This window comes from Artibeus jamaicensis, unplaced genomic scaffold (genome assembly GCF_021234435.1).
Source record: "Artibeus jamaicensis isolate MK-2021 breed Jamaican fruit bat unplaced genomic scaffold, CSHL_Jam_final contig_482, whole genome shotgun sequence".
NCBI lineage: Eukaryota > Metazoa > Chordata > Mammalia > Chiroptera > Phyllostomidae > Artibeus > Artibeus jamaicensis.
In genome coordinates, this window is record NW_026521857.1 from 13,985,565 (window position 1) to 14,001,522 (window position 15,958).

At 49.3% G+C, this 15,958-nt stretch overlaps 1 protein-coding gene and 1 long non-coding RNA gene across 11 annotated transcripts in view; one reads left to right on the top strand and one right to left on the bottom strand.

Annotated features, from left to right (window-relative positions):
• The window catches only part of BCAR3 (BCAR3 adaptor protein, NSP family member), a 103,560-nt gene that overhangs the window by 37,015 nt on the left and 50,587 nt on the right, over positions 1 to 15,958 (top strand). The window contains exon 1 of one of the 2 annotated variants that reach the window (XM_037162059.2): positions 14,950 to 15,514. The exons of the other annotated variant lie outside the window; for it this stretch is intronic. Within the exon in view, the coding sequence (XP_037017954.2) occupies positions 15,431 to 15,514 (84 nt within the window). The 5' untranslated portion in view covers positions 14,950 to 15,430. Of the gene's footprint in view, positions 1 to 14,949; positions 15,515 to 15,958 lie in introns of those variants that run through there. 2 annotated transcript variants of the gene reach the window in all.
• Positions 171 to 14,632, bottom strand: LOC119061493 (uncharacterized). 9 transcript variants are annotated; one of them, XR_008392178.1, is made up of 7 exons: positions 14,169 to 14,632; positions 13,601 to 13,796; positions 12,820 to 12,920; positions 7,710 to 7,855; positions 6,173 to 6,333; positions 4,074 to 5,527; positions 575 to 2,049 (listed from the first exon to the last, which is right to left on the bottom strand). It is a non-coding gene; the product is annotated as an uncharacterized LOC119061493 (long non-coding RNA). The 9 variants fall into 9 exon arrangements; XR_005084789.2 differs by lacking the exon at positions 14,169 to 14,632 and having other exon boundaries at positions 4,074 to 4,222; positions 4,978 to 5,527; positions 13,601 to 13,928; XR_005084795.2 differs by lacking the exons at positions 575 to 2,049; positions 14,169 to 14,632 and adding an exon at positions 171 to 254 and having other exon boundaries at positions 13,601 to 13,928.

Consider the following 15,958-nt stretch of genomic DNA (forward strand, 5'->3'; position numbering starts at 1 on the left):
GTATCTATAATTAATTCTGTTTCTATTTTGTTTGTTGGTTTATTTTGTCCATTGCATGAAACATATAAGAGCAATCCTGTAGTATTTGTTTTTCTCTGACTGACCTGTTTCACTTAGCATGATATTCTCCAGGTCCATCCATGCTGTTGCAAAGGGTAAAATTCCTTTTTTTCTTTTTTTTCCACAGCTGAGCAGTATTTGATTGTGTAAATGTGCCTTGGGCTGCTTCCAATTCTTGGCTATTGTAAATAATGCTGCAATAAACATAGGGGTGCAGATCTTGTTAGGAGGTCCCAATAATTCTTCAGTCCTCAGGCTTTTTAGCATGGGAAGCATTTGCTGTTAAGCTCTGCCCTCTAGTGGTTATCAAATGTCACAACAGTGCAGCATTTAACAATTCAGTTTCTAAATATTCTGGGAGCTTTTCACATTAAATGTATAATAATAGTGTTACATTTACAACTTCAGACTAAGAGCTGTGTTTAAAGTGTACAAAAATGCAAGTGGTTTTTATTGACTTCATATAAGACATTAAAATTTTCAAGGCATTAGAATTATTGTCTAACATTCTTAGGCAAAAAGGTTTAAGATGCTGTGATATGATATGTAGATTTTACAGGGGGTTGGTGTTGGTTTGAAGTTTTACCTGTGGTGAACAAGAAATTTCCTTTGAAAATTTTATTTGAATTTTGATTTGACAACCAAAAAAAATGGTAGCATGACAGGAAGGAGGCTGATACGGGGTAAGGCCAAAGACATCATCAACGTGCTAGAGATTCGCGGGGAAGACCCCACGCCTGTGGGACCCTAGCCCAGACTGAGCGGAGCTGGGCAGGGCGGAGCTTCGGGAGAAGCCCTGCGGGAGGTGCCCTTTAGCAGGCGTGGGTGCTCTCTTATTTCCTGAGTTGAGAGCGAGGAAGTGAGGAAGCTTCAGGGGCTCTTGGGAAATCTGAGAGGGTGCAACTGTTAGGAGATCAAGAAGGCTGAGTTGAGAAACAATATTTATTGATTGATTGATAAAAAAAATACTATACAACTACATATTGCTTTGCAACTTACTTTTTTTTCATTGGACTTCATGTTAAATAAATAGATCTACCTTTCTCTTGAATGGCTATCTGGTATCACACTGTATAAGATACAACTATATTTAACCAATTCCCTACTGACATATGGGTTCTTTTTCATGTTTTCTTATCAAAAACAGTTTTGCGGTTATTTAACAAATATAGTCATGTTTGTTTTGTATGTCATAGTAATTTAACAAGTATTTATTGAGTATCTGCCATCTGCTGGTCACTGTCCTAGGAGCCAAGGATACAGCAGTGGACAAAACAGTGTCCCTGCCTCTGTGGATCTTATGTTTGGAGGTGGAGGAGGGAGACGATAAGGAAGACAATTAAGTAAACCACATTAGGCAGTGATGAGTGCTAAGCAGGAGAGGTGCATCAGGGGAAGGAACTGCAAAATGTTGGGGTAAGGGAGCGTTAAATTTTTAGTAGGGTGGGCAGGCAAGGCTTCATGGGAAAGGTGACTTCTGAGTGGAGGGGCAAGTCGAGTCTGTTGTCTAAAGAGAAAAGGACAGAGAAAGGCCACGGAGCTGGAGTTCACCTCTTCCCTTCAGGAACAACTCTGAGGCCAGAGCGGCCAGAGCGGGTGGACTTGAGCGGGAATGGTGGAAGCTGATCTGAGAAGTTGGGGAAGGCGGGCGAGGCAGACTGCATGGGGCTTCTGTGTCTGAGTGAGGACACTGACCTACAGAGGGAGATGGGGAGCCGTCTCAGGGTCACTTTGGCTTCTGGCTGCTAGCAGACGGCTGGGTGCAGGGAGAGCTGTAGGGTGGCCATTGTGACTGTCCAGATGAGAGCTTATGGTAGTTGGGACCTGTGATAGCAGAACGGGTGGTGAAGAAAGGAGATTCAGGGTATATAATCAAGGTTTCCTGGTGGACAGGATGCAGGGCGGGAGCAAAGAGGGGTGAACCGCTGCGCTGGAAAGACGGTGTGGCCTTCGACGCAGATGGCTTGGTGTGCGCTTGTGTGGGAACTTCTGTGGGATGGAAACCATGGTAGAACCACTGAGTGTGGGGTAGTAGGTCAAAGTTAAGTTCCTGGCAACTACGGAGTTTTTGTTTCATTCTTCACATTTCTGTTTCCATATTTACTCTAATAAGCATCAGTGCCTTTATGATAGTTACTTATAAAAATAAAAACACCCCCTTATTTAAATACCTTAGTCTGCTCTATAGGTGATGCTAAGAACTATGGCTCAATGGAAATTGTGTAAAACAAGTAGCTTAGATGTGTCAGAGCAAACGTTCTCAATCTCTTTGCTCTCAAGATCCCTTTTCACTCTTAAAGATTAAGGGCCTCAAAAGAGCTTTTGTTATGTCAGTTTTAGTTATCGGTTTATTGAATTACAACTTAAAATATGGGAATTTTAGTATTTAGTTTCTCCTAATAATAAAGCCATCATGTGACTATAAATAACAGTTTTTGTTAAAAATAATAATTTTGCAAGACTGAATTTAGCAAGGAGAAAGGCACTGTTTTACGTTTGTGCACATCTCCACAGCGTCTCGTCTGAAGGAAGGCAGCTGGATTCTCATCTCTGCCTTCAATCTGTTTGAAGTTGGAAGAAAATCAGGCTTTGCACAGATACGTAGTTTAAGAGAGGAAGAATATTTTTGAATTAAGGTATAGTTGGCATAGCATTATGTTAGTTTCAGGTGTAAAGTGCGATGATTCAATATTTGTACATATTGCAAATGACCACCACAGTAAGTCCAGTTAGCACCCGTCACCACACATAGTTCTTACAAAAAACTTTCTTCTTGTCATGAGAGCCTTCAAGCCCCACTCTCCTGGCTCCTTTCAAATACACAGTGCAGTCATACTAACTGCAGTCGCCGAACCGGACACCACATTCCCGTGACTTACTCATTTCCGACTGGAAGTTTGTACCTTTTGACCCCCTTCAACCATTTCACCCACCCCTGAACCCCCCTGGTAAATACTTTAATAGACTTTTCAGATGATTAAAGATACAATTCCTTTGAGGTCATGCTAAAAAGTTGTAGTTTTATAAAGGTTAATTGCAACGTGGAATCTGAAGCCATATTAATGAACTTTTTTTTGTCTTACTCTGTTCTCTTAAAAATCCACTGGTCCATCTGGCAATTTCAATGGATCTTTTACAAACCATGTGTGATTTTGGACCACTGTGCATTGGCCATTTGAAAAATATTGGTCTATTGAGTTATTCGGGTCTTTCAAATGTTAGCATGTTTCCCTCTACAGTATCAAAGACTCACATTCGCTACTATCCCTACACATCAGAAAAATCATGAAAGTATTGGGAAGCTGTCAAACTCATGGTGGCGAATACAAGTTTCCCCAAATTTAATTTCCATTGAAAGCTCAAGTTTATCATTGGCAACAAATACTGTTCAGTTGTTTTCCTTGAAGCGACAGGCTCACTTTGTTCATTTTCTGGCAAAGGCATGCCAGATAAATACCCATGTCTGAGCAACCGGAGCTTGTCAGACATTCTTTGAGGTGAAAATGGTGTTCATGAAAAAGCAGCTAGTTGAGTTCACAATTTAATTGCACACTTCCTTCCCCTGGAGACAGCTGTGTGCTGGGGGACGCGGGAGAAGTGCCGTGTGTGCGGAATTCCTGCCTCTCACACAGAGCGGTCAAGAGACGTGATAAAGTGAGTAATTCCTACTGCCACACCAAGGACTTCTTAGGTGCAGTTTTAAAAAGAAATATTTTAAATTTCTTTTAATATTTAAAAATAAATTTTTGCCCTGGCTGGTGTGGCTCCATGGACTGACAGCTGGCCTGTGAATGGAAAGGTTGCTGGTTTAATTCCCAGTCAGGGCACATGCGTGGGTTGCAGGCCAGGTCCCAGTTGGGGGCGTGTAAGGGGCAACCAATCAAGGTTTCTCTCACATGTCAATGTTTCTCACCCTCTCTTTCTTCCTCCCTTGCCCTCTCTCTAAAAATATATAATGATAAACAAAATTTAAAAAATATATATGTTGGTCAAGAAATGCAGTGACTACTTACCCAGTTTGGTGCCTCTCCCCAGCTCGGTGCTAAGATCCCAGCAGTCTTGCCCATCATTGCTTTCTCCCCATCAGTGTACATGTCCCTTGGAGCACCGTGTCCTGGAGGGTCCCCGGCTCCGTGACAGCTGTTAGGAAGCTGCAGAAACACTTAGAACACATGTCACCGCCTCTTGTTCACCTAAGTCTATATATTATTCTCTAGCTGAGTATATTTTTTAAACCGGCTTGTTCAACCATTGCATTTACATCTAAAGATACGGATTACGAATAGAAAAGAGACACTCAATTTTTTTTCTAAAAATAAGAAAAACTTGAGATTCTAGCCTGGGAATAAGAGTTCTCTGTGGCGGGCCTGGTCTTTACAACTCAGTGGCTTGTGAAGCCCCAGTAAACACTGTTTTGTACGATCAGTTCATTTTTACGGCTCACTATGTGCCTTAAAGAGCTGGGCCTGAAGCCATTGCTGTTCTGCTCTAATTGCTTTATATTAAAACCATGAAAACTCCAAGCTTGGGGAGGCCAAGGCCTGGTTTATGGCACAGAGGCTCAGCTCGAGCGGGAAAGTGCAGGCGAGGGAGGCATCTACTTGGGGCGGGCGGGGAACGAACGCTCTCCTGATCCTTAAGCTTAAGTATTAATCGCCGCTGCGTTTGCCCATTTGTGCTCCCAGTGTGGATTAGCTGGCTGAGCTCCATGCGTCCTTTATGTCAATGAGGATAAGGCTATGTCAGACTTTGGGAATGAAAACATGCTGTTTGGGCCTCCGAGGCAATTTCCTTTAGAGTCCCAGCTTTCTCCAGATGGCATCTAATTGTTTCTTGAATGACCTCAGTGTCCAGGCTGCAGGAACCTGGTCTGGGAGGCCATTCCACATGTTCATTAGCCTGTGGACGAGCACTTACTGCATAAAGCCTCCATTCACACTCTCAAAAGGGCTTTTTGTGCAGAAGAAATGATGAAGCGGGTGGCCTGTTTCCTGTGACCACCAGTCTCCAGCTGGATTCTTCCTTTTTCCAGGCCCAGGTGGGTGTTTTTCAAAGGGTCCGAGTGGCCCAGCCCGGTCTGTGACGGCCCAGGCTCCTTCCCTCTGTCTTCTCCTGGTCTTTATGGCAAAGCCTCAGCAGAACAGGCCCACGCCCTCGTCTCTCCGGGCTCTCAGAACATTCAAGGGCAGCTCGTGCAGAGCGCAGGTGCTGGGAGTTACGAGCCACTGTGTCCGGGAAGCTTCCTTCCGCTTGGGAGCCCAGGTTGTGCACAGTTGAGATGGTGAGGTGCTTCTGAGGACTGAAGGTGTCAGTCCTCCCCGTATTCAGATGCTGGGATGGCAAGGCTGGTTCACCAGTGAGGACCAGAACCCTGGTGCCGAGTCACGTCTCACGCCTTTGCAGATCTCTGCCATTTGAGGGGGGAGGCCCCTTTCTTTCTGCAAATATGATGAGTAAGAAGCCTTTCCTAGAAATATGAAAGCACACTTTCTGTGCAAACTATTTCCAAGTGTTTGTTGAGAATCCCCGTGCTATCTCTAAACAGTCGCTGGCCCCTCTCCTGGTCAGGCATTCTTCTGGGCATTGGAAGGTGGCCATGAATGAGACATGGGCCCTGAGGGCAACAGACTAGGACAGAGCTCCCTTTAACGAGCACTTCTACAGCGGGTGCTGGAAGGCAGAGATGGAGCCAGGTTCCTCGCTGGTGTAAACAGAGCAATAGCAGTGGGTGAAGGAGGCCCCATCGGGCCACACAGAATGAGAATCCGGGCTCCGGGCCTGCTACCTAAAGACTGGAAGGAGCACATTTGGGAAGATCTAAACGTGCAAATTTTCCTCACCCTAGAAAGAAGTCCTGAGAGTTGCCCACCTAGGTTATCAATTTACCTGGTAAAGTCCACCTGGCCTTAGGAAGGGACTGTCTTAGCCAGTCCCTCGGAATCAGGTTTTCTGTCTTTCCACAGGGCAGCATAGCCTCTGGAAACATCCTCCAGGAACTTAGGATAGTACTGCTGCCTGCATGACGGGCAGGGTTGAGTCAGCCATGCATTCGTGGCCTCCCCTCGCCTGGGAGGGGGCTGGGTGGGGCTGGGTGTGGGAGCAGAACTCTCACCTCCATCCAGTGGCACAGGACATTCCAAATCCATGAAGGCCGCTCCCTCTTTCTGGACGCTTATTCACGTCTGCTCTATCCTTGAAAACTCCAGACAATGCCGTTCTTTAATGGAATGCCCTTGGAGTAGGCTGTGAAGCACCTCTAGTTCCCACCCATCGCTGAAACACGAATGTACAACCCTGTCATTAATGGGCGTGTATTGTCCATGTTTCCATGTAACATCAGTTTATGTTGCCTGCTTTTTGATGTTTCTCAGATACAGGGATCACATCTTGTGCACGTGAACTCCAGTAGAGTCGTAAAAATGTATAATGTCTTTTTAAAAAAAATTTTATTTATTTACTTTTAGAGAGAGGGAAAGGGAGGGAGGGAGAGGAGGAGAGATACATCGATGTGAGAGAGCAACATCGATCGGTTGCTTCTCATATGCTCCCCAATCAGGGATCAGCCCACAACCCAGGCATGTGCCTTGACTGGGAATTGAACCGGAGACCTTTCGATTTGTGGGATGACGCTCAACCAACTGAGCCATGCCAGTCAAGGCCAGTGCATCGTATCTTGATCTCCAGTTTTACATACTCTCACACTCATAAAATGAACTCCTAAACTCTCAAACTGCTGATGTGAGCTGGGAAATTTATGACTGGGAAGGGCAAGGTAGCGTGGCCTGGGTGGACGACTGTTCTGGGGAAGAGAGACACCTCTGTGCTCTCAGTCCCTGCATCTCCTTCCCTCAGCACGCTGACTGCATCATCTCAGATCAGCTTCTGCATGTTGTGGGAGCACATGGCTGTAGGCTAATTAACTTATAATTTTAAAGCTTTGGTTTTTGGGGGCAAAAAAAAAGGAACCTTTCCCTCTGCTCTAGTTTGAAAAATTGTAGGGAAGGAGTCTGGTCTAACCTAGGTCACATGACTACTCCTGGACCATTCAGTGTTGAGCATTCTGATTGGCTCACACATCCATGACAAGCATGAATACTCATGCCATGGGGTAAAGCTTTTATATGTGATAATGTTTCTCTGCTATTTACATCATTTTCCCCTGAATTTTCAGGATCAGAAGTATAGTAGGCTGTATTTTCTAGTTGTCTCTGCCTACTCAGGGTACATATGTAAAACGTTGGCATATGAATACTGGGTTTTGCAGAGATATTTTCTTTTTGATCTGTGTAAGCCCTATACTCATCTTTTTCTGGTTTATCTCCCTCCTGGTTTATTTATGGGCTGCACACCTATGGCCTCTCAGTTTGATTGTCAGATCCACATGGTTACAGAGACGTTGTAGGGGTGAGGGGGCAGGGCAGAGAGGATTCCCCTTAGAGTTTGGCATTGGAAAAAGTCCCACACGTGTTGTCACAAGCAGGCCAACTGCAAGGCCGGTGCGGCTGCCTAGAGTGTGTCCAGGTGAGTCCCTGCTGCTGTCGTCCCTGGTAACTCTCTTTCCCCCACCCTGCCCTCCAACTCCTCTGGGCCATACTGCACGGCCTGACGTTGTGCTGTCCTTTGAACCACTGACAGAAAGAACCTGTTACCTGCACCTTGGGCACCAGGAATGTTGACCATCTGGGTGTCACTTCTGTAGGTGGCTTAGTGCTTGGCAGCTGACGACTGTAGGACGTGGAGAATCTGGCTGGTAATCAACACAGTTCTTCCCAGGCAGCGCACCCTCTGCCTTTCCCTGTGGAGAAATGGGCCCCGTCCATGAGTCCATTTAAGACAGTGGAGGCCCCTTAGCTCTCCAGCCACTGCCAGTGCTATAGGTTTCGCTGCATCCTGGCTTTCCTCACACTCTGGCCTCAGCATCCGTCTGTCTCTGCCCTTTCCCGTCAGCAATGAATGGACTAGGATCTCTGCCTGGGGATAGTTCGGGTAAGTCCCACTGTGTGTTGCCCAGAATATCCGTACTCAGTAGCAGGGAGGAGTTGCTGCAGCAGCCACAATCCTGCCTTTTGGATTTGCACAAGATAAGGTACTCGGGGCAACCGGATGGAATCCATGCTTCCATTATCATAGCCGATAGATCCAGCCACTCTGAGTCATAGTTGTTTTAATTATTAACTCTAAGAACTGTGTAACCTCACATGTGTAATGGAGATAATAATACGTGTCTCCTAGTGTGAGTACTAAATGAGACACTGTGGTGAAAGCTCTGTATCAACATTGGCTCCTGTGGACCTTTCATATGGGGTGAGTGATGGCTCCTTGGAGCAGCCTCCCGCCCCGTCCCCACCCCCGACCCCGTGGAAAGGTAGAAAGGTTTCCGTGACTGTGCAGTCTCTGGGAACACATCCCTGAAGTCTGTGGTTGAGAGGGGTTACTCAGAGTCACACTTTGTAGCTACTCTACACGTAGTGGTAATGTAAAGCATTGTATGCAAATGAAGCCCTTCTGCCAGCTGGGTGAAGGGCTTCTCCTCTCACAGGTGTTTAAAGCTGCTCGCCTCGGTGCCTTTGTGTCCATCTAACCAACCGCAGCCCTGCCGGCGCCTGACTGTGTCCAAGGTAGCCAGCAGGCTCCATCTGTCTTTGCTCACGATGACCTGGGTGCTCTCCTCGCTTTTTTCTCTACCAAAAAATAGAGATCAACCCGGCCCTGGCCCCAGGCTAAATACTCCAGGTCTGAATGGGCTCTCACAGCCCTGTGGGCAGGGCTCAGAGGTAACCAGTGTGTCACTCAGATGGTAATGCTTGTGATCAGTTTACGACCACGAGAAGAGGATCCTTTCCTACAGAAATATTTCATTCAGGTGTCTGGAATTTGCTTGAAAATAGAGAAGAAGGAATTAATAAGATCACTTGCTGTTTTACTTAGACAAGTTTTCAAGGCTGAAACAGGTGGAGTTAGCCCTGACTCCCCCCCCACCGCCCCTGGCGCAGACCACCCTGCACCCCAGGGTTCCTGCCTTTTTGAGCACTCTTCCACGCCTGCTTCATCCACTCCGACATTTGTTTGGTCCCCTTTCTAGGTGGGTGGCGGGTGTGGAGTGGCATTGGAAGAATACACTGTAACTTCGGCAATTCCTGACACTGGGGACTGGAGAGGAGGCCGTGCAGGCAGGAGGCGGATATGGGAGGACACAGAAGGTCTAGGGAGAGTCACTGGGCAGGGCCAGCACGGGTCCCAGGGGCTCTGCCAGGCACAGTTCTAGTTCTGGAAGTGGTTGGCATCAGTGACCAGGAACACGGGCCAGTGACTGAGTCAGGTACATGCAGTTGGTCCCCTGGGACTCAACACTCACATGGTAGATCTGGTTCTGGGGCAAGAACCTGGAGGGCTGGGCAAGGGGAGGGTGCAGGGGGCAGGGCATCCAGTCAGGGCATAGGCTGAAGCCCAGTCCTGCAGCCAAGTTGGTGTAGGGACCGTGGAAAGAAGGGGTGTGACCCAGGACCTGGGGCAGGGGCACAGGCTCCCCAGTCCAACTGGCTGGAACAGGTGGGTGTGAAGAGCTCAGTAGCTGGGACAGACCCGGCAGTGCCCAGCGAGGCCCGTGGGCAGGTGCATCACACACACAGGCCGTCCGTGCGGACGAACAGCTCTGCACACAGCAAAGACTCAAGTAGGAAGTCATCTGAGACATCTGAGCTTATGTGCAGTTTTAATATGTGATCTTAAAATTTTAAGGTTAAATATATTTTAAGACCTGAAAAAAGAACTTCTTAAACTCCTCCCCATTGTCCCCTGTTTTTCAAGGTCTAAGAGTCACAGTAGTGCCGCGGGGGCCTGCCGGGGGCTTGGGGCATGGCTCCTGTAGCCCAACGCTTGAGATTTAGGGTGCAGTTGGGCTCTTGCCCTGCAGGAGGAGGCAGCGGGGAGGCGGGCGTGGCCTTCTCCTTTGAAAGGGAAGGGAAGCTCCCGTGTGCTGAGTGCCCAGTGTGGGTTGGGTGCCAGTTTCTTCTTTATGCTATCTTACCTGGTCCTCACAAAAACCTCACAAGTCAGAGGAGCAAATTGAGGCTCAGAGAGGTTAAGGAATTTCCCAAGGTCACCCGGCGTGCTGGTGGTGCAGTGATTTGAAGCCTGCCGGGCACTCCCTCTACCCTGCTGCCTTGCAGCTCGGCTTTGGAAGATGGGATTTTGCAGAAGACCTGCTTGTGAGGTGGGAGAGCTCCTGGCAGTGGAGTCGGGAGGCAGTGCAGCTGGTGTTCGCCGCGGAGCCTTTTCGTCCTCAGCCTATTCGTTCATCGCTCAGCATGGGAGGGGCCTCTGAGGGGCTTTGGGCCACTGTTGTTAGTTGCTTATGTAGCTCACACTTACCAAAAGTGGGAGGAGGGGGATCTAGAAGTGTGTACAGCAAAGAAAACGTAGGAGCTACGATGACAAGAGAAACGAATGACTGCTCAGGGTTTGGCGCCTGCGCAGTGGGGGGTGCGGGATAGAAGGAAGCGTAGGAGGAGGACGAGCATCAGCTTGTGTGGGTCAGACTCCCAGGGGTGTGCCGAATGGGCTGCAGGACACTCAGGAATCCCTGAAATTATATGTAAAGCATTACAGCATGTGCCTTTTGTTCTGGAAGGAGGGCCTATGATTTTCATAGACTCTAAAGAAGGCTGAGACCGCCAGCAAGTCTGAGTAGTTCGAGAGGTTGGAATTACGCCCCATACACATTCTTTTCGCTTCGGCTTAATGCTGGAAACAGGAAATGGGGCTCGTACACTGTGGGGTTTCCGGGGTGATACCAGGAAAGGGTGATGGTCAGGGGGGATGTCTGAGATGAAACCGTATGTGATAATGCAAGAAAGCAAAGCCAGGGTCAGCGCTCGCCGAATTTGCTTCATATTGTCAGTCACACAATTATGACAGCTAATTAGGGATAGCAATTTGTGGGAGGACAGAAGACCCTGTAGAGAGAAGCCTGTTTGTGAGTACTGTCTCCTCGTTCGTGTGCTGGGCAGAGCAGCGTGGGTTCCGGCCGGAGCCCGGCTCACAGCCATACTCCGTTCCCCCGGGAGGGCTGTGGGGGACTGTCAGGCCGAGGTGCGTGGCACCCTCATAAACTCACTGTGCTCCAGCGCTGCCAGCGTCTCACCCACAGCAGTCCACTAAGTGGCCTAGAGAGCCGGGCCGGCCTTTCCTGCCCTCCTCTCTCCAAGTCCAGTTTGCATTCCTTTTTGGAGCAAGGAATAAATCACATTTGCATATAGAAAAATGTGTTGAGCTGTCTTGGACAGCTTTGTAGCTGCCGAGCCTGAAGTGAGGAGGTGACCTCATCCCCGAAGGCCTCTCATTCCAGCTCTGCTCCCCCAGCGCAGTCGCCTGTTACACGAGGGTGTGTCCTCTCAGACACCGAGCTCCTCCCCCGCCACCTGGCCTCCCTGTTTACTGTGCACAGAGTCCCATGGACAGGCCAGGTGACTGGGGAGCTTTGGGAAGCAGGGTTGCTGATAGATGTGCCCTTTTCTGGCCCTCAGCTTCCCAGGTCTTGCCGAGCCCGCAGAGGGTGTCCTCAGAGATGTACGAGTTGTTCCTAATCTTCCTTCCCTGCTTCCTAGGCCGCCAGGAGAAACAGCACTGGCAGCGGTCCCTCCCTGTCTCATTAAAGCTGCCTTTGTCCCCCCAGAGCCCAGTCACTGAGGCTTAGTAAAGACAAAAAGCCAGGAAAGACCCGTCTTTCTGGAGAGGCAGAGTCTCAGTGGTTACTGTGAGGCTGGGCCGCTTTGGCCATGAGTACTGGTGCTCACCGATGCATGAGTGAGTCCCTGCAGGCAGGGGCAAGCCAGCACTTGCAGCCCTGGACCAGTGCTCTCTGGTCACAGCTTGCCATCCATCATGGGCAGTGCCACTGTCCCTGGGGCTGCTTGACAATAACCCAGAGCACCTCACTGCATGTAAGGTCCAATGCCTCTATTCAGAGCCAGCTTTGGGAAGGGGCATGGGGGATATGGGCACGTGTTTTCCCAGTTTCCCTGGACCGGGGAAAGCGGATGCCTGGTAGGCCCATTCTCCGCACAGGCCTCTCCCCCCATGCCATCTCCAAGAGCAGGTCCACCTCACTGGGAGCCTGACCTAGCAGGGACCGTGGCACTTTGGGAAAGAGACTTTGAACTCGCTTTCAGCCTCTCTTAGCCCCAGGGACGCTGCCGACAGGGAGCATGTGTCTGTGAAATATGGCTGGCAGGCAGCTCCTGTTTCCATGGTTACTGCGTAGGGCAGGTTAGTACAGGACTACCCAAGGAGAAATGGCACTGAAGGCAACGTTTGTGCAGGAGCCTTCCTCCGGCCAGCTTCACCCCCATCCCCAGGGCGGGTGGCAACATTTGACCTGAGGGAACAGGGATTTCCTTCAAGGCTCCACTGGCTGCCCAGCCCTGGCTGTTTTCACAGGTGTTTCCACTGGTGCAGAGCAGTGAGCCTCCCAGGTGGTGCGGGCAGGGGGTGCTCAAGAGCACGAACCTTTCCCACGGCCCAGTGCTGCTGGCTCAGCCCCTCTGTCCATGGGTCCTAGAGCTGCATTCGTGACACTGAGCCCCGTCCCCAGAAGGACATGGTGTCTGGAAAACCCTGAATCCAGATTTGACTGGTCCTAAAGCACATGTACTAAGTCATCAGAGAGTGACCGCTGCCCCAGTGTAACAAACAAATCACCACCTTTTCACAGGCCGTCTGAGTAATAGGTTCAGTTATAAGACGTTAAAAATCTCTTACCTGTGTTTCCATGTGACCAGATACCAGGTTCTGCCGTCCCAGGCTGGAGTCCCTGGTCCCGTGTTCTCTGCTGAGTGACATGCCATTCTGGTCCTCGGTTTCTTTGTGTAAGAATAGAATAACCATTGTGGGGAGAAAGTGGGGGAATTAATTGATCAGTGTGGATGGGAAACATTTAAAAGCATAACGGGTGAGTGAAGGGCCCTTCACGAATTCATGCAGTTATCATCTTTGGTTGCAATGATGACAGGTTATTTTAGTCTCTCTCCTGGCCATTTTGGGAGAAAATTGATTAAAACCCTCGAATGTTGCATCAGAAATTATTTTTGGTATGGAAAAAAATAAAAGTGGTTAAGAAACAGTTACTTAATAAGATCAGCCTGTTCTTTAACCCTGATGGAACCAAATTTGGGGGCACTTTGGGGGCATTTCTTGGAGGAAGCGGGGAGAGGCTTGGTGGGCCAGGGTTGTGGTGCTGCCCTGGCCTTTGCTTGTTTTGCTTTTACTCTGGCCCAGGAACACTTGACTTCATCATTCTAGGTAACTTACATGCCTGAGTTATTTGCCTATTTTCCTGCAGGAATGCACTTCACTCATGTTTTCTGGGGGTAAGGTATTGGAATTCAAAGGCTTTTGATGACTAAGGTCATGGAATTTCTGTGCAGGATTGAAGGAGCTGATTTTCTCCCTTTTCTGAGGCTGGGGTAGTGGTTTTTTAGCCACCTGGGGACTTTCTTAGCCTGGGGGAAAGGGAAATAGCTAGTGGGAAACCAGCCCTTACCTGGTGGCTGTCGGCCTGATTGATGAGTCATCCCCACAGAGCTGCCAGGGTCATGGGTCCTGGCTGCTCGTGTGGACGTGCCCTTCGAACCCCATCAAATAGGAATGAGGGCAGAGACACGCTTCCTCATGGATACAGTCCAGGACCTCAGAGGGCAGTATTGGCCCATCTATTGACCATCTTAAGGACCCTCCAGCTGAAAAAAAACAACCAACCAACCAACCATGAGTTCTACCGCCCTTGGTACTTGCTTCTGGGTTCTCGGGGGCCTTCCCAGGACGCAGGAGTTCCCAGGACTGCACACCTCCAGGACCAGGGAGGAGAAAGAGTGAGGGAGAGCACAGGAAGGAAGCCAGCCCCCGGTTGCCGCTGGGGGTAGAACCCCTGTAGGCCTATCCCTGCATTGGCTGTGGGGAGACTCCACCCCCATCTCCGTCCATAGCTCTCACACAAGCACAGAAGCTGCCCACCAGGCATTGAGCAAACAATTCTCTATTTTTACAGGCCTGGTCCAAAGGCCGAGGCCTCCTGAGTGTTTGACACTAATCCCATTGGATATTTTTCATACCTTCCTCATACCTGGTCTCAAGTTGCTCCTTTCTGGGCAGATTAGGTTCTGCTTCTTCCTTGTTGCAAGTTTGTGCCTGTGTGGAGTTCTAGCAGGCTTCAGGACACATTCCATTTTTCAGTGGCCAGAGCCACAGAAAGTTAATTTTTGGAAAAGTAGGAAAGGAGGAGCTACAGGCAGAAACCTGAGTTTGATTTTTTTTTTAAAAATCCCCCCAAAACTCAGAACCATTGAGCATCCATTCTTCCTAGAAGGAAAGAAGAAAGGCAATTACTTTGCCCTAAGGTGTTAGGCGGCTCTTGGTAGGGGTGACGGCATCTTAGCAAGGAAGAGACGAGCTCGGCCAGGTTGGGCGTGAGGTTCGAGTGCTGGATCCGCGTTAAGCAGAGTGGGCCACTGAAGTGACGAGTTAAAGTGAAGGAGAGAGTGATACAAACAGTCGTGTCGGAAGAGTCTACACAGCCCGTCCCCCATCCTCCCAATAGACTGCACGCCAGGTGGAGTGGGCACAAGGGCGCCCAGGCTGTTTGCTGACAGACTTGCTAATTAAACACCAAAAGGCAATGTTGCTTTGCCAGTAGTGAGGGCTGTGCCAGCGTTATCAGCGGCAAGCTGGCTGCCAGGGGCATCCTAATGAAAAATAAACAGCTCTGGGGTGGACTGGGAGAGTGGGGACAGAGGTCCTACCTGGGTTCCTTAGGACTTCTAGGATAACTCCTAGGGGGAAGTCACACCCTGGTCACCTTTAGGTCCTTTTCTCAAAGGAGCCTCTGTCTTGTCACAAGGTAGTGTGATGTGCTTCATTAACCCCTAGGTGCTGGGGTGATGAGCAGACAGACAAAGCCTCTAAGAACAGGTTCCCAATGCCTTCAGCCCTGGGAAGAAAAGGCTGCCTGAGGGGCTAATGATTTCTGCCGGTCTCCACATGGAGGGGACAGCTGAAGCCCAAAGCCTCTTCTGAGAGAGGTTAGAATTTCATCAGAAAGCAAGCCTGGTCACATGAGAATTTCTGGCAGTGTGTGCATGGCAGGCTGGACACCAGCCTGCCAGAATTGAGCGAGTGGATCGTATTGGCTTCAGCGGAGGGGAAGAGTCCCAGCCCGGCCTGGGAGAAGAAGCTGGCTCACGCCCCTGGCCGCTGGAGTGCGGGCGGGCACACGCAGCACAGCCGCCCGCAGCGCCGAGGGACTGGGCTGGTACCCCCAGCCCCCTTTTCTTTTAACCCTAAAGAAAGTGTGTGGTCCAGGGACTGAGACGGAAAGATGCCTAAAGAATGCAATGCCTTCCATGCACTGTCGGCAGCCCTGTGCTGCTTCTACCACCGCAAGTCTTTCCTTGGAGTCAAGGTAGGTGTGGTTTGGGGCGAAGGCGCATCTAAAATTCTTTTGGGGTCTTGAAAGCATCAGTTTTCTGAAAGGCACTGGAGAAAGTTTGCAGCCTGCTTGGCTGGCTGTGACAACAGAGGCACCTTCTCTGACTGATGATCTTCATAATCCCCCATCAGAGCGTCTCCCCTGGATGCAGAATCTGTGTTCTGGGAGGACAGTCTGTAAGGACCCTTTCAGTCTCCTTGCACTGAAATTTTATACCCCAGTAGCTTAATCTTAAGCTTAAGATTAAGCTACTGGGATATAAAATTAATAGCTTAATAAGATTAAGCTATTTCTCTTCTTTGTCTCTCTCGTCCCTCGTTCATGATGAATGTGAGGTGGCTGAGCCCCTCTCTCCACTTAATCTGCTGGCCCATTATGTCAGTAACATGTATAATGTAGAGAAATTGCCAAATAGCT